The sequence below is a fragment of the Halichoeres trimaculatus genome, unplaced genomic scaffold, assembly GCF_033239565.1.
Source record: "Halichoeres trimaculatus isolate MK-OKI-2021-1 unplaced genomic scaffold, fHalTri1.1 fHalTri1_scaffold_19, whole genome shotgun sequence".
NCBI classification, from domain to species: domain Eukaryota; kingdom Metazoa; phylum Chordata; class Actinopteri; order Labriformes; family Labridae; genus Halichoeres; species Halichoeres trimaculatus.
In genome coordinates, this window is record NW_027437197.1 from 24482243 (window position 1) to 24506156 (window position 23914).

At 38.8% G+C, this 23914-nt stretch overlaps 1 protein-coding gene and 1 long non-coding RNA gene across 3 annotated transcripts; one reads left to right on the plus strand and one right to left on the minus strand.

Moving 5' to 3' along the window:
- Positions 1-395: 395 nt before the first annotated feature.
- Positions 396-4805, minus strand: LOC141808893 (uncharacterized). 2 transcript variants are annotated; one of them, XR_012599936.1, is made up of 4 exons: positions 4625-4805; positions 2032-2210; positions 1389-1536; positions 396-1283 (listed from the first exon to the last, which is right to left on the minus strand). It is a non-coding gene; the product is annotated as an uncharacterized LOC141808893 (long non-coding RNA). The 2 variants fall into 2 exon arrangements; XR_012599937.1 differs by lacking the exon at positions 2032-2210.
- Positions 3400-23675, plus strand: LOC141808892 (charged multivesicular body protein 2b-like). The gene is made up of 6 exons (XM_074695666.1): positions 3400-3612; positions 7859-7950; positions 11411-11605; positions 16871-16973; positions 17295-17401; positions 21937-23675. The coding sequence occupies exons 1-6, from the start codon at positions 3579-3581 to the stop codon at positions 22045-22047; spliced, it is 642 nt and encodes a 213-aa protein (XP_074551767.1). The 5' UTR covers positions 3400-3578; the 3' UTR covers positions 22048-23675.
- The last annotated feature ends 239 nt before the right edge of the window (positions 23676-23914 follow it).

The window sequence follows — 23914 nt, forward strand, 5'->3', positions numbered from 1 at the left end:
TAGATGGTCAGCAAATGTTTTAGCTTGAGTGTCCCCATTACCTTCAGCATTGTCACTCCACATTTACTGTACATGTATTTCATCTCTAGCATCTGACCGATGCTAGACATGAAAAGCTAACTAACCATAACCTGGATTAACATGGCTGAAAACCCTGAGCAGTGCTACGATATTAGCACTAGCAGTTGAAGAATTAAGCTTAGCATTTGAAGACTGAAGCTACTGAGTGAATCTGGAAAGAAGATTATAGCACATTGATTAAGTATGAGCTGTAGCACCCTGCTAGCTTAGCATCAACAGTATTAAAACAGAAGGAAGTTATCCAAAGCTGACAGACAGCGGTGGCATGTTTTTAAGGCCAGTATTGCCAAGTTTGGCTCTGCACATTACCCACAAGTAAGACTAAAACTGCTTTGGCGTGGATTCGGTTAAGCTAACCCTGCGGCTGTTGCTTCATACTAAGCAGATATGTTCAAGAGTTGTACATACCCCGTTATCTAATTTTAGCAAAAGGACAACTAAATATATTTAATCAAATGTCAAACTATTCCTTTAAATAACAGAAAAAAGAGCAGCTTGTTTCTTCAAGCTCATGGAAAACATCCATTAGTTTCTCCTCTTCCTCTCTTTAATCCTCCTGGTGCACCTTGAGTCCTTCCTCCTGCCATCCACCCTCCTCCATCTGGGTAGCGCTGAAGTATCCATCCATCAAAGAGAAGAAGTGTTTTTCAAATCCCCATGTCTCCCATCACAGCCCTGTCTGCCTCTCTCTGTGTTTACATATGAACATATTTCAGCCTCCTTACATGTCAGCAGCACGGGGGAGAACGCAGCACATAATGATTTCTTATATCTGTTTGTGATTCAGGAGTTATGCTTAATAAACATGGGGAGTGAGATTTACAGCGCATCTGGAGCCTTGTTCACACTCAGTTTGTAGAGGATGGAAAAGGATGGAGAGAAATGCTGACGTATTTATGTGACTGTATGAGGGAGACTTTATCATGTGGCATTGGTAGAATTTGATATGGTGGATCAAATGTGTTCTATCTGATAATGAGATGTTTCCCCCCTTTTTAAAAAGTTTTAGTAAGACAAAAAACATCCGATCTTATTACAAGTTGCAAGTTGGAACCACAGATCAGGATTTTACGTTGTTTTGGATGAAAATGGCCAAATTGAATTAAGGTGTTAGATATCCATCAGCCCATGTTTGTTGAGAGGACTCCTTTACTGACAGTCCACACTTGGTTTCTTCATCAGATGTCCATGGAAAGGTTTATCTGTTAAAAAAAAAAAAAAAAAAGAAAAAAGAAAAAAAAAAGTTGTCAGAAAAACAAGTCCATACAAACAGATAAAAGGGATTTGTGTGATTTGTTTGATGATACCTTAAAGCTGAAAAGCTTGATGTGCTTTATAGCTGCGACTCCCACTGATTGTGCAGAGATCTCATTTCACACATGATCGTCTCTCTTAGCTGTGTGTGTGTCCATACGCTGTAGAGTTAGTGTCTTAACATAACTGCTTGCCCTGAGGCTGGACCACAGAGGGGTGGAAGAGACAGAGTGGAAAAGATAGTAAAGGAAACAGGAGGAAGTTATCCTGAAAAAATTGATAAAAATAAAAAAAGACCTCAAAAAAATGTGAATATGTAATATAAAAATAACCAAAATAATTATATTTATATACAGACCTTTCTTTGTGTGCTGTTACAAACATAATATACATTAGCCTAGCTTGGCATATGAAAGATACATTTCATATTTTCTTCTCCATTTCATTACCATGAAAATAAAAGTAAAAGTTGTTGCTACAGTTAGAAAAAATGAGGAAAATTCACATTTACAAGGCAGCATATCTATTAAGTGTCCCATAAAACTCAGATTATATTCTCTTCATGTACTGATCAATACTAACAGGCTTTAGAATTGAAAAGCACACGGTCTTTATCCATGAAAAATTAAGACCTAGATTTTGAATTAGATGTTCCTCCCGAGTCGTCGCATGAAAAGTGAGGTGCGGGCTTATTACCTGCAGGCCCCATGGGTGCTTGGGGCTAGATTTATCACCACTGGGCCCCCTTATGATGAGACCGTTTAGTGAGGGTCCCTGTAGTCCTCCACTGATTAGTGCCAAACATCTTCCCTAATAACCTTAACAAGAACAACGCCTCAGGACGACATGCTGATGCACACCGCAGCCCACACATCCTGAGAGATAGAGAAAAAAGAGCTCAGGGCTACCCATCCTCCCCACACTCCCCTCAAAGTCACCCTTCTCTCTCCTCTGCTCAATAACTTGGCACCTCTCTCTATGTCTGGGCTGGAGCCCCCCCCGCCTTTGGATCTTCAATGCAGCCTCCCATCGCCAATTCAGACACACACTTGTACCAAATTGAGTTGGTTATGGTTCAAGAGTCCCAGCGCCACACATAAAGTTGCTCTCAGCATCCGTATGAAAAAAGACAATTGGAATATATGAATACACTCTGGAGTGTATGATAGTCCTCTCCCCTTGGGATAAAGAGATGAGGAAGGAAATTGAGAATAACAGAATTTATGATGCCTTGAGAAGCTGCAGGAAACATTTTATAGACAGTAACTCCCACTGTGGATAGTCTCTGTACACAAGATACATGTTTGTGTCATATGACTTGAACAGATAACATACTAGATTAAGGCAGCTCTATTAATGGGATCAGAAATTTACATTTCCTTCAGAGCTTTTTAAACAAGCAGTCTGGAGGCATTTGGAGAAAGGGTCCTTAATGCAGATCACTGTTTTATAATGGAGGAGTATACATGCTTTAATGACTAATGGCAACAGGCTCTCAAAATATATTAAATTTCTAACTTTAAACAAAAGGCAAGGTAAAAAAAAAAAACATTGTCACATTGACTTTACTTGCTAGCTTAGGCTTTTAAAAAAGCAAACAAAAAATTTCTTTGTTGCAAATAGACAAATTGTTACAGGGTTCTCTGTCCCTTGTGCTGCCTTTAAGTACCACACGAACGTTGTTAATCCACGTTCTCTGTGCATGAATCCAAATAATATGAATGGTTCACAATTTGTACTACTTTATCAGCTTTCTTGTATCGTGCGTTACATCACTGAAACGAATATGAACAACAAAACTCAATTATAGAAATAAAATAGAGTCAACTGGCCTTTTGTACTCCAGCAGAGAAGTACTCTTGTGGTACAAACAAAACAAATATGCGCCAGGAGACATTTTTCTATCGGTCACTTTTAGGACTTACGGTCCAATCGAAAATGGACGGGTAATGGCGACCTGTTTACATTTTTTAAAATAGTTTCCCGACGGTTCGACGCAGAGTCCGATAATGATGCCGAGTTTCTCAAGTTACACTTGAATGCAGCAAATAATGAGCGACGTGACGTCACGTGGAGGCGTCGAGTCAGTCAGCTGAGGGAAAGAAGTCCGACAACAGAAAGTCAACCAGGAAACAGAGGCTGCTAAGCTGCTCTGCCTTCCCGGTGTAAACTATAGGAACTCAATAGCTTTATCAATAGAGGATTTGTATTTGTAAATAACTCGATACAAACAAAGCAGCGACATGGCGTCCATTTTTAAGAAGAAGACTGTCGACGGTAAGTGTGCTCTGTGTAAAAAGCTAGCTAAGTTGTTTTTAGCTATGGGTGTCGAGACTGCTGTTGTTCCCATCTCAAATTAGCTCTTCCCTTTTGACGCTAACCTGTTTAACTTGTTCTGCCTCTGGTTGAGTCACCAGTTACGTTACTCAGTGGAGTCTGTAGTGTTCAGAAACTACATGTAGTTGTGGTTGAAATGCTAATTCTGTAGCTTAAATGTGACTCCGAGTGCTATTTCTAGTCATAGGTATCGCAAAGGTGATTTCCTAGATGATTATGAAACTCTCTCCTTGATCACCCACTGCTTTACATAGAAAGAAGGTGGGGGTGTTGCTACATTTAGGCTAAGGCTAAGTTGTTTTTCCATATGACAGCAGAAACTGAACAAAAACATCTCAGATGAATTATTATAAAATGTAAACGTAACATTATCAGCTGTACTTTGTTTACTGTTGTTGACTGAATTTGACACTAACACAAACTTTATCGCACTGGATTGATAAAATAGTATATAATAAAGAAGTCTGGTGGCTGTCAGTGACGTCAAACAAGCTGAATTGTTGTATTATGACAGGTGCTCTAACAGTAAAAATGTGCCATTTAATGCAGATTATAGAGATGTCTAAAATTTTGACAAGCCTTTCAATCTTTTTTTTTTTTCTTTTAAAATATTTCTTCAGGCAAGCCAATCAGCATCACAAGGTCAAACATGAAAACCAGCCTCTATTTAATCAAATGTGATCAATCAATTAAATATTTCATCACAGAGACAGATTTTTCTTGACTTATATAGGTTAAGTTTCCAGAGGGAAGGGCAAATTAAAGGTGTTTTTTTTTACCTGGAAGTTTTTTTTAAAGACTCTAAAATTATATATAAGAGGATATCATCTACTCATCTACAGGTTTAAAAATAGGCTCAGTTGTCCGAGGTAAATCTTTTCACAGCCTTGTACTCCTCCCATGGTTGTCATTCCAGTTTCGCCCATCCCGATCATCAGTATACTGTACTTACTGTGCTGTCTCACTGCCGCTCAGTGCCAAGCCCATGTCAGATCCTCTCAGCTGTGGCATTCCAGAGTCTCCATCTCTTCTTCTTTAGTTACTCATCCAGATGCTGCTGGTCACTATTTTTCTTCTTTTTTTTTTTTTACTTTCATCCTTGCTGTCATCTTGGTCGGATAAGTTGTTAGGTTTTTTGGTGATTTGGCGAATGGATGAGCGAGGGGGGGGCTGATCACTTATATTTGCAGGACGATATCCCACCCACTTTGATACGTTTGCTGCACGTCACCTTCTACGTATACTTTCTACGTATCTCGAACAAGTGGTCCAATGCGGTGGCGTCTAAGACCAAGTCTATGAGCGGACTTTTGAGATGAAATCAGCATTTTAAAGCAGCTTTTTCCCCTTTTTTTAAAAGAGATACACTCCATTAAAGAGAGGAATACATAAGCTGTAGCTTTTACTTTAATTCTTTGTTTCCATGGCTTAAGTCTTTTTTTTAGTTTCATACATTTTCCCTTATTAGTTTTTTGTCCTTTCTTTTTTTTTTTAAATATCAACTGTGCTCCATAAGTGTGTTTGTACGAATTAAAGGTTGCTTGTGCGTTCATTTTGTGGTATAATACAATACCTGAAGCACTTCAAAAATACATTTTTTTTTTTTAACACCACTTCTCTCTTAATTTTGTTTTCCTCCTGGAGATTGCTGAAGCACGTTTCTGTGTATTTCTCCATCTATCATACTTGTGGCTCGTGCTCTCCCTCACTCAGAAGTCAGGGATGACTGTGAAACCTCAGGCCACACATTATCTCACATGATGCCACTCGGTGTTTGTGTGGGCGGTTTAGATCTGACTCACAGTTGGTGCGAGCTGTCCAAGCACTTCCACAGCTGGTGGAGTCAGTAAGCATTCTGAATGAGCTGCCCATTACTCTCTGGTATTTCTCGTGCTTGTGGGCGCAGACCAGCACATGCCCATTATTAAGCCGGTGAGTAGATGCTTACCATTTCTTCTAAGGGTGTGTGGCTGACCCAGACCCTGCCTTGACTTACGAAAGAAAAATATATGAACTAATATATATTTTTTTAAATGTATGAAATATATTATTGATATATTATGATATACATGAAATAATATATTGATAATATATTTTTCAATATGCTGCAATATATTTTTCTTTCGTAAGGGTAATCAGGGCTGTACACCAACTTTTTCACTGGTAGCACTGGTGCGACCAACTTTCTCAGTTGGTCGCACCAGCACATGATTTGGCCGCACCATTAATTAATTAATGAAGTAATTAATTGATTAATTTATTTATTTGTGTGTAGTAACTCTAGCTATGATGTTGCTAAATATTTTACTGTAAATTTGAAGTTTGTCTGCAACAAGCTCTAGCTGACAAAGCAGGTTATTTCTTTTATGTAACTTTAAAAGAAGACAATGAAAATGCTTCTTAAATAAAAGCAAATAATAACAACAGACATGCATGTGTGTACATATCAGGGTTATTATAGTTGACAAAAACATTTTCCTTGAAAAAATAAAATATGAAATAAAAACGAGGCTTTACATTAAACAATGACTAAGCTTCCTAAGTGGGTTAAAAAAAAAAACCTAAAATGATTGAGAAAATGTCTTTAGTTTTTATCTTTGTCAATCTGTGTCATACATAAACTCGTTACTTTTACCAATCGAGAGTACTGGCAGGCTGCTAACACTCCTGAATAAGGAGGGAGTCTCATTTTTTAACCCTTTCTCCCGCTGGTCTCCTGGTTTGTGATTTCTCCTGATTATCCCCCAACTTTAAGTTTGCTTCTGTGAGCTCCTATATTTTTCATAGTCAAATCAAGTCCCCTACTTGGGTGTTATATCAAAAACACAAAAACCATCCACCCCTCTCTCTTAGTTGGTTTGATCCAAAGACGCTGCAGGAGACCTCAGAGATGGAGACAGATAACTGTGCTGCACTTGTTGATGAGGAGTTTATCGGAGCCTTAGATGTTTCCTTTCTTTCTTTGTGTTGACATGTCGTGAGTTTAACTAACGTAGCTCTGCTCTAACATAGCATCCTCTTCAATCAGGAGAGTTTTGAGCAGCGTGAATTTCATAGTGAGAAGGCTGACTCTAAAATAGTGAAACGTGTGTTGTTATGAAGTTCTGTCTATCTTTGGTGTGTGATGCGCATACGCGCTGTGTGTGCAGGCGACAGCGCTCTCTCTTCAGAACAGGAGAGCGTTCAGGTGGAGGAGACTGACTGAGCCAGTGAAAGAGAGGGAGAATTTAAACAGCAATGTCTTGTTCAGTGCCTGTGATGGATGGAGTACTAAAACACATGCACTCGCACTAGCGCGACCAGATGAAATTTTTACTCGTAGTCTCGAGCCCTGCTAATATACCTAACTGAAACCATCAGAGGTCAAAAACAACCTTTAGTGCTCTCTCTGTTCAGCTGTGATCATCTGGTTATGTCGTTAAATCAGGAGAGCCTGATTAGCTCAACTGAGGAGGTTATGTTTTTGGGAGTGTTTGTCTGTCTGTTTGTGAAGAACATAACTGAAAAAGTAACGAACATATTCTGATGAAATCTCCAGGAAATGTTCAAAAATGGGATAAGGAAGAAGTGATTAAATTTTAAAAATTCTGGATCACCGTCTGGATCCAGGATTTTTTTTAAGGATTCTTCACCATATGTGTATATAACTCCATGATGAATGGTTGGATTGCTTTGCAAAACAATACAAGACAAGGTTACCATAATTTCTGAAAGGTGTTAAAGTACAATCCAGATCCTGGCAATATTTTAGATACTAGGATCCAGAATATAAAATATGTACTGGATCATCATAATTTTCAACACTGTCAGGAAACAAATTACCGTACAAACTTGCAACTGACACCACATTGAAGCAGACAGTCTGCTGAAAAGGAGTATAACATTAAAGTAGGACTTAAGTGTTGCATGACAATCACAATATGGTTGGCAGAGGTCTGCGCTCTCTGATTGAAATTCAAACATTTATTAAACCGCATAGTCATATTTTATTTTCCTGAGGTATTTCTTGCTGGGACAGAAACTACAGGCTGGGAAATGTTTACTAAATCATCTGTTTTAACATGACTCTTGTGAGGCCATATTTGCATTCTGTTATGTAATAGAGGTACCTGTGTGAAAGGTTGCTCAAGTGTAGTTGACTTAATAAGGATGCTAACTGATCTACATCACTTCTTGTCTCTTCCAGATGCTATCAGAGAACAGACGAAGGAGCTGCGTGGCACTCAGAGAGAGATCACCAGGGACAGAACAGCGCTGGAGAGACAAGAGAAGCAAATAGTAGGATCACACACACACAAACACACACATGTGATGTCACAAATACTCCATAAAAAGCCCAAACAACACCCATTAAACACTGATTTCAGCTTATTGCATCAATTCTTTATCAGGAACCCCCTCTTTCTTTCTTCCAACTCTCAAAAACAGCAAGGGACGCAGATTCCATCCTCTTCCTCCGATGTGAGATTTAGCCTGATGGGCTAATAGGGCTAAAAAAAAAAAGAGAGGAGAGATTTGGTGTGGTGGCTTTGCTTCAGGCTCTCTCTGCCTCTCACACACACACACACACTTTCACAGCTGCCACATTAAGCCCGCACTCACAGACAGGCGTAATATTTTCTCTCTCTGAAAGATAAAAGAAAGTGTCTGGGTCCTCTCCCCTCTCTTGTATTAAGTAAATATCATACAGGACATAATTATCTCCCCCGGGAAGCAGAGTTTTATTCCCCATTAATGCTTCCCGCTAATTAATCCATTTTTTCTCTCAAAAGCTTTGTTCTACATTCTGAATAAAAGATACTTGAACAAAAAAATGGGAATGACCTATATTGGTAGTTCAGCACCATCATGACTTTCTGTTGCCCCCCACCGTGCACGTTTCAAATGAGCGGGACTAAAATTAATATGAACTTACTGCATGAAATTTAGAGATATTATCACATTGTAAATGAGCTCATATGAATTTCTTTGATTCAGTAAATCAAAAAGAGAAAAGAAACAACAAAAAAACGTTTTCCAAGTCTAGATTTTACTTGACTTGTGCAAAATTTCTGTTTTATCTTAACTCAACCTTTTCCTTCAAACTGATCTAAGTTAGATCAGGCTGAAAGCTTATCGCACATTTATTCAAATTTAGCTTCCAAAAAAAATCTAAGGCCATGTCCACATGTAGCTGGGTAATTGGGAAACTGCATATGAGGGGTGGGGGACAAATTGCTGTAGGGGAGACCGGGTATGGTTGTAACACTTTTTGCCTCAGCACCTCCAACTCACTGAAATTTTAAGCCAGAGTTTTCAAACTTTAATGCAAAGTTCCCTTTTTTTTTATTTTTATTTTTTATTTTTTTACTACAAATGGCACCAATTCAAACCTCTGCAAGAATATCACAGACCTCACCAGGTGATGTCAAACTCATGGTGGTCCTTTGTTACAATCATCCCCACTACCAGTGTGGGTTGTAATGCATACAGGGGTAAGTTGTGACAGTCAGAAAAAAACACGAAAATAGAGATCACGCCCCTCAAAAAGAGGTTTATTGAAATAGAACAATCCAGAACAATGACTCTCTCTGTGACTGATCATACGTACGTAATGGATCGCACGCGCTGTCCACGTGCTTGTGCTCGTGCATGAAGTAAACCGTGCCGAAGCCAACCTTTCTGAAGCGTGCCAAAGCAAGGAAGAGAATCGCGCCTGAGTATGGCATGGTTGCGGTCACACTGGCCATTCTAAAGTTGCTTTAGGGCTGAAGCGTGCTTAGGCACGAGAACTAGAGCCTTAATTGGCTGTGTTTTTGTGTGAAAGTAACGCGCTGAAAATTCTCTAAATAAAGCGTGAATGCAGACCCATATCAGAGTTTTTCGATGGGAGTCTGTTTATTTGTGTTTTTGGTCAAGTAAAAAATGGCCTCGTCTGAGTGCAGAGGAAACCAGCAGAGGAGCAGGGAGGGGGTGTTTGGTGTGAGCGCTCTGGGCTTCTGCTGCACAAAAACACTGCTGTAGGGGTAATTTCTGCCCTAAACCTTGTGATAGGACCCAACTTGTTCCATCCCGGAGTATCATTTTAAATAGCACATAGGTCTAACAAAAGCTGTGTGTGCGTGTGCGTGTGTGTGTGGTATTTTAAATCAAAGCCACAAGTGCTTGTTTGTAACCCTGGAGTAGTGGATTTTTTTTTCTCGCAAAAATCGGAAACATCGAAGAATTGCAATTCAAACCGAATCGGCACCCCAATTATCATCAAATCGAATCAGGAGAAAAGCTTATCGTCTCAACCACCTGCATATATTTTTATACCTTGAGACCTGTCATCCACATGAAACTTCAGTTTTACGTCACTTAAAACAGTGTTTCTGGAAATCTCTGGTTTCATGTTTCTTGTACGCAGGGAAAGCGAGTTTGGGGTTCCTAAATGTGACAGCTGAATGACAAGGGCTCATTCTGATTGGCTGGCACAAGTTTCACATCTGAAAAACGTTGCCAAATATGGGTTTGGCATGCTTTGAGCCACACTTCTCTGCAGATTTTCTCGGTCTGTGTGGACAAAAGTATTTTTAAAAAACAAATGAAAATACCCGGCTACGTGTGGACAAGGCCTGAGTGAAACTAAACATGTGTTCATAGCAGAATCTAACTCCCACTTTGCAGCATCATCACCATCTGTTCTACTGAGCAATCTATGACCAGTTCAGACCAGTTAGAGCGTAACAGCCTATCATTTCTGAGCTGTGTTTCTGTAAAAAGCCTCATACATCCATCACACCCCTGTACTACGCCTCCTTTTCTTCCAGGACAGTAAATAAGACCTCATAAGCTTCAGATCAGCAGCAGCCTGCTGCTCTCATTCCCATATTTCCCCCATTAAAGCGCTGATAGTTTCTCAGGTGACAGCTCAGTTGACATTATTATTGTCACTGTGTGCCTTCCTCCCCCACTCAGCTCGAAGTTTTCCTCCTGATTAGAATATTTCTTCCACTCACAAGCAAGTAAACACACATGAACCCGATGTACCTGCTCTGCACATGTGTGTTCAACCAGAAACACACAGCGCTGGGTGGAGAGTGTGTATGGCTTCAGTCATTAATAATTGATTGTGTTTCTGAAGATGCTTTTAGTGCACACACCACTGATAAACAGACTTTCTGGAGCTGTCGTGTGCAGCAGCAGCAGCGCCAGGAGGCCTGGCTGGCTCACTGTAACCTGCAGCTTCACTTGTATCTCATGGGATGCTCACACACACACACACACACACACACACACAGTGATGCCCACACACACTTATCCCTGTGGGCATCAGTGTGTTTTCTGATGTTTACTAAAGCTTAAAGCTGGTATTTGCTCACCAGTGTGTGTGGCATGATCCTGATGATTCTCTTACTGTGTCTATATTTGCAAACAGACTGGTCTCAAGGGAAGCTTTTCTGTTTATTTATCACTGCACTGACTCTATACACAAACATGAGCACATGCATAATGTACATACATCTGTTAGGATTCAATTAAGGGAAGTTATGCAGCACTTGACTGGTCAGAGGATCAGTAACAGAACAATAAGTTATTTAGAGATGTTAAAAGAGTAACCATAAAACCTTGTTTTTTTTTGCATAATTTATGGTAAACAGGACATTATCTCATATATTACTCATTTTTTGATGTGTGGCTGATATTGATCTCCTAGTCTCCATTCCTCTGGCCTGTCAGTCCTTATACCCATTATTTTTTCTCTCTCTTTTTTAAGACGGCAGAAATCAAGAAAATGGCCAGGAGTGGAAACAAGGAGGCGTGTAAGATCCTCGCCAAACAGTTGGTTCAGCTGAGGAAGCAAAAGGCTCGCACATACGCCGTCAGCTCCAAAGTCACATCCATGAGCTCACAGTCAAAGCTCATGAAATCCCAAATGAAGATGGCAGGCGCCATGGCAACCACCACTAAGGTAAGATCCCAGACCTGGTTGAAGCTGATCAGACAAAGGAATTGACTTATTTCACAAAGACTGTTTTTATGTGCCATTATCAATACCCTTTGAGGAGTTTTAAGTACCAAGTAAACTTTTCATCAACACATATCACACAGCTACCTGTGTGTGTCTGTGTAACCTGCAGTCCGAGAGGATCTCCTGCAGCGTATTTGGATCAAACCAACTCCAGGGAGGGGGGGGGGGTGCTTTTTGAGGTTTGAATGTAAGGCACAAGCAGCTGACTTATTTTGAGTTAAAAAATATCAGAGATGGCAGGATTATACTTAAAAATGAGGGGTTGAGGGGTTAATCAGGGGAAATTACAAGTCGGGAGTGGAGCAAGAAAAAGGGCTAAAGAGCGGTAGAATCCCTCCTAAATCAGGAGAGGTGGCAGGTCTAGCTGACGCAGGACAGGAGCTACAGATTTAACATGTGCGAGTGCTGAGCGGTCTGTGGGGCTGAAAATGGTGTTTTCAGGATAGAAGTAAACAGTCACCACTACAACATCAGATGTAAAAGGCAAAAACTTGCATGTGAACATAGGGCTGCACGATATGGCCAAAATCCAATATCTCCATATTTGTAGGCTATATCTCGATACACAATATATATCTCGATATTCTGATTTCTCCACTCAATCACTCTATTAATGTTAAATCCAACCCTTTTGATGCATAAAATGACATGAGTTTACTGATTTAAGCAGACCTTTTAGTTGGATATTTGAAATTGTAATGCAAAAAAGAAAAAATCTCAATCAGGTAAAGTTGAGTAAACCTTTTATTTCAAACCAAACTTTATGTAGTTACATATTTTTAGCTCCAGTAAAATAATTCATTCAGATTAATTCAACTGGCTGATATCATGTTATATTATATTATTTCATATCATATTATACTATATTGTGAAAATATCATGAATGAAAGTTGAAAATAACATTACTTTTATTTCCATAAATCAGCTACCTGGATAATGTTGGTCATGCTGAAAGGACTCTAGTGACTTCAGTCTCTGAGCCTGGGGTCTGGTTGAATTGTTTTGAATTTGGGTTTGTCTTCTGATCACATCCCAGCTTGCAGTATTTTGGTATTCAGCTGTAAAATAGCATCAAACTCATCCGTTGTCATGTTTGGAGCAGTGCGCAGCTGATTGCTGTGACTGAATGGCACTCAGAGAGGGGGGCAAAGTGCGCTGAAAAACAAAAGTGAAAGTTAAAAATATTCCGTGTTTGTTTCTCGTTGTGGGGAGCTGGAAGAGAATCAGGGATCATACAGGCAGCAAAGCAAACCTAAATGAGCAACTACACTCTAGAAACCCAGCCCCGGGAACCCACAACCTGAGGCTGATAAGACGTGCAAGCAACTTTTCTTCTCTCCTCTTCTCATATCATAACACACATGCGCTGGTGAATTTCTCTGGGTGGGCGGGGGAGCATGGTGCTCGCTGTGAGAGGAGCACCGGCTGAGCAGCAGAAAGTGAAACGAGCGAATCACCGAAGAGATTTACGTTCTGACTACTGAAAAAATTAAGTTTTCTGTTTATACTCGATGATTGCAATATAGACGTTTTATACATCTCATGTGCAAAAATCTGCGATACATTGAGAATACTCGATATATTCCCCAGCCCTATGTGAACATTATGTCCCAGAGCAAAACCTGTTAAAAAATGGACTTCTTTTGCAAAAAAAAAAAAAAAAAAATTAAATTATAATAATAATAATCAAAGTAACACAATAATTACTTTCCCCAGTAACTAAATAAATTTATGAAGGAGTATTCGGTTACTAATTCAGTTACTTTTTTGTGAAAGTAACAAGTAACTTTAACTAATTACTTTTTTCATGTAATTTTTCCAACACTGGTTATTACAAGTTGTGACTCAATTTTCTAGCAGATGACTGACAGCACACTGAAGAAACAGCCCGTCCTTATCAACATCTTTAACAGCATATATCCACAATAAATAAGTCAGGATGAGATGTTTTGTTAGAAAACAAATTTAGCGTGTAGAAAATGACGGTGAAATGATGAGATTCAAATCTTTCTCGCAAGACAAGAGGTGTTGGATTCAGCACAAACCACAAGTTCCTCTCAGCAGCTTTAAACTGTAAGACATGCCAAAGCTTCTGTTTTGCATAGTTTCAGTGTTCGCCCATCCATCCTTTATCTTCCGCTTATCCGGGATCGGGTTACGGGGCAGCAGTCAGAGTAAATCGACCCAGACATCCCTCTACCCAGCAAAGCTTACATGTTCCTCCAGAGGACTCTGACTGGTCCTTGCTTCAGTTGGATGTGCCTGGAGCACTTCTAAAGGGAGGGGGCTAGGACGTATCCTTACCTCACCAAGTGCCCCAGCCACCTCACCTGACCTCTTTTGGTGCAAGAAGCAGCTCTGCTCTGGGTGTCTCGTCCATTTGGCCGGAACCTAAAGCTTGTGCTTGAAAGTTAGGGTTGGAATTTTGATGGACAAGTAAATTGTTAGCTTTGCCTTACAGCTCAACTCACTCTTCACAGTGATGGCCCGGTACAACACAGCCTCATTGCTCAAGACCTTGAGATACCTGGATCCTTTACTTCAGTGTTTCTCAATTTTTTTCAGACCAAAGACCACTTATTCCCCTCAGAAAACCACAAGCTTAAAAAAAGCCCCAGAACAACACCCAGAGAACAAACCCATATGCTATAAACTTGAATCATACATGTTACAACTTGCTAGGGCTGCAACTAAAGATTACTTTGAAAATGGATTATATGCCAATTATTTTTACGATCAAAATTATACATTTTATTTCTTTAATTCCCTTTATTCAGAACAAGTTTTTTTTCAAAACCACAGAGACTAGAGTAAAAAGTGCTCTCATTTCCTCATAATTTGGCGTTTTGTTTGTTTTCTTTTAGAATGAGGTAGAGAATGGACCTCAAAATCTGAGTATAACTACATTACTGATAAATTATTCCAAAATACTTAAAATTTCAAGTATTTAGATACTCAAGTACTTAGATTAAATTAAATTACTCAATGCTTTTATGAACCAATTTTTGTAGATTTTATCAATTTGCGTAGTAGCCGAACAACTCACACCCCCACCCCCTCTTTTTTCGTGAATGATCCATTAAAAAACACAATTTGTCTTACGGTCTTTGTGGACCACTAGGGGGTACTGGCGGACCACAATTTGAGAAACACTGCTTTACTTCGTGCAAAGACTCTTTCCCCTCCCAAAGAGCAATCCACCGTTTACTCTCCTCCCAGCTGCTTTGCACTTGGCTACAAACCAACTCAGGAGGTCTCAGCCTAAAGAGACAAACAGAACCACATCATCTGCAAACAGTTGAGCTGAAATCCTGAGACCCTCAAACTGGAGACCTTCCACCTTTCAGCTGCACCTTGAGATTCTGTCCATGAAGAACGCTAACTAAGTCAGTGACATGAGACAACCCTGGCAGCTAAAATGCACAAGGACTGTGTGTCTGACTTTCTCTTTCTCTGGTCATACAGGGATCAGATGGCTCACAACACAACTGCAGACACGACCCCCTATGTAGTCTGGATTCTGGATAGTCCCTGAGGTTCACACCCCTTAGCTAGAGCATCCTTTTCTGGGAGGCTGAGAAGTGTGAAACCATGATAATTGGAGCAGACTAACTGGTCCCCCTTTGAAAATACTCTCATCAATATTTAAGTGTTGCGATTAAACTATTAATGTAAGATCTGTTCCTGTTTAAAGCCTTGTAATGTGGTATCATCTGCGTTAATGAAGTGTGAGAGGCAGTAATTGGCCTGGAGCGTTGTACTGTACAGAGTCACGCTGGGTAAACATAGACAGGTCAAACACAATTAAGCTTTAAATTAATGGAGTGCGGTTATGTGGGCGCGTGGCAGACACACTGAGAGTGTCTTAATTGTTTTATGTCAGATGTACAAAGTTCATCCTGACATGTGCACGCTGACTCTGATTTTCCATTGGAAATTTTCAGATCATTCGATTATTCAAATAAGGGGGCCATACTCTCAAAGTAACACAGGCGATGTATTGACAAGATATCAGTGTATGTAAAAGAAGACGGTTAAATTTAGGGTTTGGCCTTACTTCCTGTTTGGGCTCAGTCTTTAAAATAGGCCATGCGTGATATTGGATTTTTTGCAGATATACCAATATTTAACAACTCATTTAGCAGATGCTGATACCGATTTTTTTTTTCTGATTATCAACTCCTTGTGTATTGGAAGTAGCGTATTATATTATGGTGCATACTTTTATCACTGGGGCTGGATGATATGGCCAAAAAACAATATCTCAATATTTTTAGGCTATATAAGATACACAATATATATCTCAATATTCTGATTTATCCTCTAAATCACGATATAAATGTTGAATCCAACCCTTTGATGCATAAGATGACATTAGTTTAATGATTCAACCAGACCTCTCAGTTTTATTTTTAAATTTTGCAAGAAAAAAGGGGAAAATCTTGAGATAAAAGTTTGGCAAAACTTTTATTTTACACCAAACTTTATGTAGTTACAAATCTTTAGTTCCAGTTGAATAAATCACTCAGGTTTATGAAAACTGGATGATGTTGTTCCAGAGAAAAACATGACATTACCCACAGCCAGGGAAAATTGATGACAATTTCACAATTGATAGTCAGGAAACACAACCTTGGATATTGGTAGTGGCCAAAATTTTCATATCCGTGCACCACTAGTGAGGAGTGCAACTGTACAGCATTTAAACCCAAACTGAATAAAATGTTTCATTTTGTTAAATGAGCCTAAATTAGTCGGCTACTTGTACCTTACAGACTGCTGGAGTATTGTGCATCCCTAGTTTCTGTTGATGTCTCACAAGAAGAATTGTTTTAAAGTTTGTTAGTTAACTTTATTTTAGTTTTATTTTCCATCCCAGAAAAATACCACCATCCAAAAAATAAATAAATCAACAGATGAGACACTTACACGAGAAACTGGAAAGTGGTAAAGCAGGCAAGTTGGTGTTTGAACACTTATACCAGAGATGTAGGAGTGTGTGTGTAGGGGGAAAGAGAGAGAAGAGAAGAAAAGTGAGCAGAACAAAGTAGTTTGTGAGTGAACGCTGAAACAAGCCAAAGATTGTTGGAACAAGGAATAACCTACAGGAAGAAACAGTGAAGTGTCTCTTTAAATGTCTGGAGTGCAGGGAAATGACCCTAAGTAACCAGGAGATTGATGTAATGAGCTTTTTGTTGTTTCCAGACGATGCAGGCGGTGAATAAAAAGATGGACCCACAGAAGACCATGAAGACCATGCAAGACTTCCAGAAGGAGAACATGAAGATGAGCATGACTGAAGAAATGAGTAAGGACTATATAAACAAACACACACACAAAGAGCTCTGGTATGTGCAGGCTTGGCAAAACCTGATTGTCTGGATATGTTTGCCTCTAGTTAAGAGTGTTGTAGCCTGAATGTGTCTTAAAGAATGGCTATTCAGTTAAATGTTTCAATGCCAACACACAAAGATGCAAACATTCATTCATTCATTTTTCTTTAAAACACACGATTACCATCTGTCTTGCTCTGAAGTCCAAGCAGTGATTGGAAACCAATGTGACTGACTGGAGCTGCACTGATCTGTCTGACTTTATCTTTTCTCTTCTTGTCACTCTCTCCGTCCAGTCAACGACACGTTGGATGACATCTTCGACGAGTCTGGGGATGAGGAAGAATCTCAGGGAATTGTTGACCAGGTTTTGGATGAGATTGGAATCGAGATCACAGGAAAGGTAAGACATTTGTGAGGCATGAATAGAAAACACTTGATTTGGCATGAGCAGGGGTCTGCAACCTTAACCTTCATGAGAGCCATTTTACCTCAGCTCACCCGTATTAGTCATTTTGGAGCCACAAAAACAAAAAAATTAATTCTCTGTAGAGATGAAATAGTGTATAAAATACTAAACACAGTAAAAAAATATCTAAATAAGAAGTTTTTTGTGTTTCTAAAATAAATGTAATGTCTTTTAAAAAAAAAAAAAAACTTTGAAAAATTTTTAATGTCACCAATGTCATATGTCGGCAAATTTCAAGACATTTCAATTAGTTATATAAATTCCCCAAAATTTGAAATTTCAAAATTATTATCATAAATAATAAAAAAACATATAAAATGTATTTACCCAAAATTTGCTACATTTTCAAATAACTGAATTTAAAAAGACAGCTTTTTTTTTTTTTCAAAAATATGTAATTTCAATTATCTGCAAATATATGCAGAATTCTTTAGAAAAGATAAAATTAAATCAAAAATTAAAAAATTGGAAAAATTCCTCAAAATTAGATTTTTTTTTTCCTAATTTTGAAAAAGTGACAAAAAATTAAAATAAAAAAAATTGTGGAAAGTTAAAAAAATTGCAAACATCTCAAAAAATTTGAAGGTTTTTTTTGCAATAGGTGATGTTTATTGAGTTTAAAAAAATGTCCACATGTGATATTATCTAGTGTCTATGTCTTTATTTATCAACACACTGTAAGAAAAATAGAAGTACTCTCTTTCAATAATGTTTTTTTAAAGCAACAAGGAGCCACTACAAAGGAGTCAAAGAGCCACATGAGGCCCCAGAGCCACACTCTTGGGCCTGAGCTAAACATTTTTACATCTTATTTTATTCACTATCATATCAGTTCAAATATTTAGCTCTCTTATGTTTTACTCATGTCTCTGGTCTTCATCCCCCACCAGAATGATCTGATGGTTTTTACACCACTCTTTAATGTTTTCCATCTGCCACACGGTGGGGCTAGCCTTCAGCTCTTCCCACTCTTTGGACTGTGGTGGTTAAACTGCCAGACAGCCCATCTGCTGTGTGAGTCTGGCTCCCCCTGGGGGGCTTCATGAGTTATAGCCTCTCATAACACGATGCACAAACACTCCCATACACCAGCTCACTGCTGGAGAACACAAACTGACAAGTTTTATGCAAAGCTGGGAAAGCAGTTCTGACTGCGGGGAGATGTGATTACTTCCTGCTCATTAACAATTAAAGAGTGAGCAGATAACTCTTCAAACACCTAAAAGTCACATTCTTTCCTGGAAAGCAAAACAATAAAAGCTCTTTTATTAATAACCCCTAAGCCAAAAGGAAGTTACACGGCTCGTAAACTACGGTAGTTTGGGAGTAAGTTTAACCCGGAGATAAACAGCCATATGTTATTGTCAGATTTGATGGATATTGTGTTTTTAAGTATGGAAGTGCAAAATGGCTTTACTTTTTTTTTTAAGGAGGGGTGATTAAACCTCTGTTTTATAAAAATTTGAGAGCAGCTCAGTTTGATAGTGCCCTTTGTTCACGCTCACCAGATTGTTGTAACTCTTCCCGGTTAATACCCTTGACTCTGTTTATAGCTGGAGGTTTCCTAGCTACAGCTAAGAGATCTAAGAAGCAGCACTTTGCAAGGGGTACTAAAAAAGATTTGTCCTGATGTTATCTTCTCTTTTCCTATACCACCGATTCGTTAAGATATATATCGCTGTCTTAAGTACTATAAACTAGGGGTTATTAGGGACCTTTGGTAATTTCAGGATGACCCCCTGACGTCATTGTTTCAGTGTGGCCCATTCACACGGGATAAGCGAAGCCTGTAAATAACTTTGGGTTTCTCATGTTTCTGACTGACAACGCCACAGACCCATTGAGCAGCATCACCTCACTGTGCAGCTCACAGACAGCTGTACATTCTGATTTAAGAAGAAAACGTCCACATTCAGTTAAACAACGTGCACTGAAACTTACGAACATGCTGAATAAATTAAATTATCTCAAAACTTAAAATGTACAACAAAAAACATTTGTTCTATTTGATTCCTAACCCTGATAGATTTTTTTCAATAATTTCATCATACGCTCTGGGACAGTGTGTCAGTGCCTGTTGTGCAAAGAGAGAGATTCAATATCATATTTTAGGCTCTGTGTTTTTAGACCTCTTTTGAAGCTGTCTAAATATTTGAATATTGAATATTTATTAGGGGTGCACAGATCACAATTTTCTGACTGATCAACTATCACCAATCTTTAAAAAGCCTGACCTGCTGATACCGATACCTTTATTTTTTAAAACTGACAGCATATACCTTCAATGTTCCAATCTTACTTTATTGAAAATCGTTGAACAATACCTGTGAAACAATAAAATCTTTATGTTGTAACTTAAACAACCAATAAAGTTTCCTGAATTTTAGGTCTCAGAGCAAAAAGCAACAAGGGCTGACTATCAGACCTTCCCAGAGGTTTATAAGATTGGTTTCATATGTAAGGATGGGCCGACCACTGATCCCTGATCACCGATCACCCAAAATTAAGGAAATTAGCACCGATTGGTCAGCTGGCCGATGCATTTCTAAAATTTATATTTATATTTGTAGTCAGTTATATTTGTTGTTATCACGATTGTGTCAGCCTAATATCCCATGAGTGGCATTAAACCAGGGATGTGTGTTTTATTCGTTGCTATATTTAAGTTTATACAATTTAAAGCCTGTTTATCGATGACATAGAAAGTCTCCTTCAATCTCATGTTCAAAGTGCTGTAAAAAACTTCATTTAGAAGGCCCAAAACTGTCCTTCATTTGAAATAATCAGAAAAAGCCGCAGAGACTGACTAAAAAAAATATTACCACCTAAAATTACAGAGATGCTAATTCAGACTGAATTAGTATCATCAGAGGATCTGTGTGTGAAATATGAAATATGGTCGGTGATTTGCCCTGGAAGTTATACTTTACAAACTATGGGCAAAGTCGATTCTCACAGATGGGCCTGTCACAATAACAAATTTTGCTAGATGATAATTTTCCAAAATAGTATTGCCAATAAACAATATTATTGTCAATATATATATATATTTTTTCATTTTTTCATTAAAGTAATTATGATAAATGGGATAATTAAGTGAGTACACCATATCAAAAGCAAGAAACTTTAATTTCTTAAGAGTATTTAACTGTAATTAAAAGGTCAGGATCTTTTAAATAAAATAAATTAAACAAAAAATAAAAAAAAATTAACAAACAAGAAAGAGAAAAAAATACAATAAAAATAAAATGGACTCTCTTTTAGAAAAAAAATTAATGTCAATGAAAATAATTAATACTAATCAAAAACAATAAAACATAGACCCTGTCTCTCTAAAGAAAAAACAAAACTCCAAAAAAAAAAAAAACAATAAAAACTATAGCCTAAATAAAAGGGAGTTTATACAGTTCCTGAATTGTTTGTAACATGTACTTTTTCCCAGTCAATCCGTACTGTCTGTCAAACATTTTTAACATTTCTGGCTTTCAACCGTATTGAAGGGCTGCATTTCTTTGGCAATGTAGCTGTCTTTGAGCACCCACCATTTGGAGCTTTTATTTCTGTTTAATTTGCAGACCAAAAGCCTCAGTAAGAGCGGATTGTCAAAGAACAAGGCTCCGCTGCACCTCCCCTTCTTCTTCTTCGTCGCCACTATTTTCAAACAAATGCCACATATCAGCTCGTTGGTGTTCATGAGCTCACACTTTGTTCATTCTGATAAAAAACAAAATATTTCCACACTGGGACTGTGGCAGGCAGCTTAAGAACCGTATCTTTGGTGCCATCACTCATATTAGCGTGTGTTTCCTCCTTACCCCCCAGGACGCTCGCTGCAGCTCTCTCTGTGTGTACGCGCTAGCAGCCTGCCAAAGATCGCATTTTTGACAGGTCCTCACTCTGCTATAAATCCGCTAAATCCGCTATAGAACCTATGCACCCTGATGTTAGGAAAGATAGACGTAGTGAGCCATCTTCTCATTCAGCCTCTTTGGTTGAAAGAGAGGAGGAAAACAAACATGCATGCACGTATGAGTTTCTTGAGGCTGGCAAACTTACCAAGGACGTTTTTATTTATCGTTCGGTTAATTGATTTATTATCGTCACAGGCCTACTCACAGATTAAAAACGCACGTCCTGCAATTATTAGAAATAATCAGAGGTCCCTGGGTTAAACCAATCCCTTTTGAACAGGGCTTTGCTGACACCTGTGTGATATCTGTGAAGGTATAAAAGCAGCATTTCTACATTAGGGATTGTCTCCCAGCTTAACTGACAGTAATCGCTTTGAACTCAAATAGATCTCTAACTTTTGGCTTTGGAGTGACACCAGACAGCTGAACATGGCAGCTCGTCTCACACTCTGTGCCAGACTTTGTGATAATGTGTGTGTGAGTGTGTCTGTGTGTGGTAAGTTTGGATTGACTTTGCCTGCTAATGGCTTTTTATTCTGCCCCTGTGTGTGTTTCCAGATGGTGAGAGCTCCAGCTGCAGGAAAGGGGCTCCCCAGCGCCGCCTCCTCTAAAGCCACCATCTCAGACGATGAGATCGAGAGACAGCTCCGCGCTCTGGGAGTGGACTAGAAGACTTCCTGACATTAATGTTCACATTGTAATCGACTGTGCGACATTAATACTGATTGATACAAACTCTTTGAGACACAACATCATCGCTCAAACGCTACAGGAGTAACAAAGGGTGCAAAGTAACTCCAAACATATAAAAACTTTTGAAGGCATGCAGGAGACAGATGTATATTAACAGTCATACTCATACTTCTTCAACAGGTGGATTTGCATATCATATGAGCAGAACATCTGATCTATTTATAGGAAAGTAATATTTATTTTTCATCTGAAGGCTAACTCGAAAGGCTTTGACCACCTGTACTGTTGTTTACCCTCATCTATCTCTTCAAGGGCTACAGTGATGTGTGACCTCAAAACTGGCTTTTTCTATCTGATGCTTCGCTCTGATCTGGAGTTAGACACATAATCAATCAGCTGTCACTCATCTGAGGATGGATGGTGTTTCACCAGAAAGTTTTAATGAGCTAAAAATGTTAATTTCAGACACACCAGATGAATCCTCAGAATCTTCCTCTCACACTTTTACCTGCAGATTCATTTTGAACTAATCTTACTCACGTCATGTTTTGCTTTATTTTGCAGGTGAAATTTATTTTTGGTGAGATGTGGCAATGGGTAAACAAAAAGGGAAGAATATGCAGAAATACACAGCTGATTTGTGACAGTACAAGGGAAGCATCAAACCAACTGATAATCCTGTTTTTAACACTGAAGTGTTTAGAATTTAGAACTGCAGGTGATTTAACTCAGATTAACACATGCATGCGAAGCACACACCTGATTTTTCTGCCTTCAGGCTCAGACGAGGCCTTCAATTTACTTCAAAGTAATGCATGAGATGCTAGAATGGATTGATCCCAGGCGTTTAATTTGCACCTCTGAAGTTGCGATGCTGTACAGCTTGTGCGAGAAAACCTCATCAAACCCAAATTAGGACTAAAAAAAGTTTTCAAAGAGTTTTGCATCGATCATTTGGTACTACTGAGTAATCAGATGAGTTTTCTTTTGGAGTTTTTGGTTGATTATATCTTTGACTGGACATGGGATTTACAGAGATTGTAGGACAGCTCTGGTCCTGCAGTCCCTTTCCTCTTTCAGCTGCTGTGCAGTTACTGTCGTTTGTCATTCTGAAGCTGCCTCACACACACACACACACTAAGGATTCAGTCTGATGGAAGTGTTGACTAAATGACACTGTGATCCTGGAGAAGTTTCCTCTCCTCATAACTCAAGCTGACTGTTGTGTACAGCTATTTGTTCATGTCAGCAGGCTTTGACTGACAGAGGCATATTGTTTAGTCTTTGCCTTCCTCTGCCTCTGGCTTTTCATCCTCATGTCCATCCTCATCGTCAGAATGCGTAGAAATGTTTTAATTCTTGCATGACACAAACCAAACATAATTCATGCAGTTGTTGTTCATCATTCTTCCCTCTGCTGTTCAGGAATGACTTGTGAGTGTGAGCAGAAACAATGTTTTAAAGATTTTAACATTGTTCAAATGCAGTTTAATGGTAAAGCAATGTCCAGACTTTTTAAAAGGTGTGTGTATACTCCTCTGTTTCATTAGTCAGCGTAAAGTGACTGTAAAGGGTGAATGGCTTTTATAAGGAATAAAGTTTCTTCAGGTACACTTTGGTCAGCTCTTTCTTCTTGTACTCTCAGCATCTTAATCTTCATCAGAGTTATAAGTCAGTATTCTCCAATTTACGCTGTATATTCAAAGGTTTTTGCATGGCCCAAATAATTGGGACTGATGAGAAAAACATATTTTAACAACTGACAAGTTCTTGCAAAAATTCTAAAATTATTCCAAATATTAACTGCAACATCTTTTGTAACCTAACAACTAACCCACAATGC

Bases quoted from the DNA above. Each gene is read 5' to 3' on its own strand.
- LOC141808892 (XM_074695666.1), top strand. From the start codon at position 3,579: ATGGCGTCCATTTTTAAGAAGAAGACTGTCGACG. The intron at 7,951-11,410 runs GTAGGATCACAC...CTCTTTTTTAAG, and splicing joins AGAGACAAGAGAAGCAAATA to ACGGCAGAAATCAAGAAAAT. The intron at 11,606-16,870 runs GTAAGATCCCAG...TGTTGTTTCCAG, and splicing joins CCATGGCAACCACCACTAAG to ACGATGCAGGCGGTGAATAA.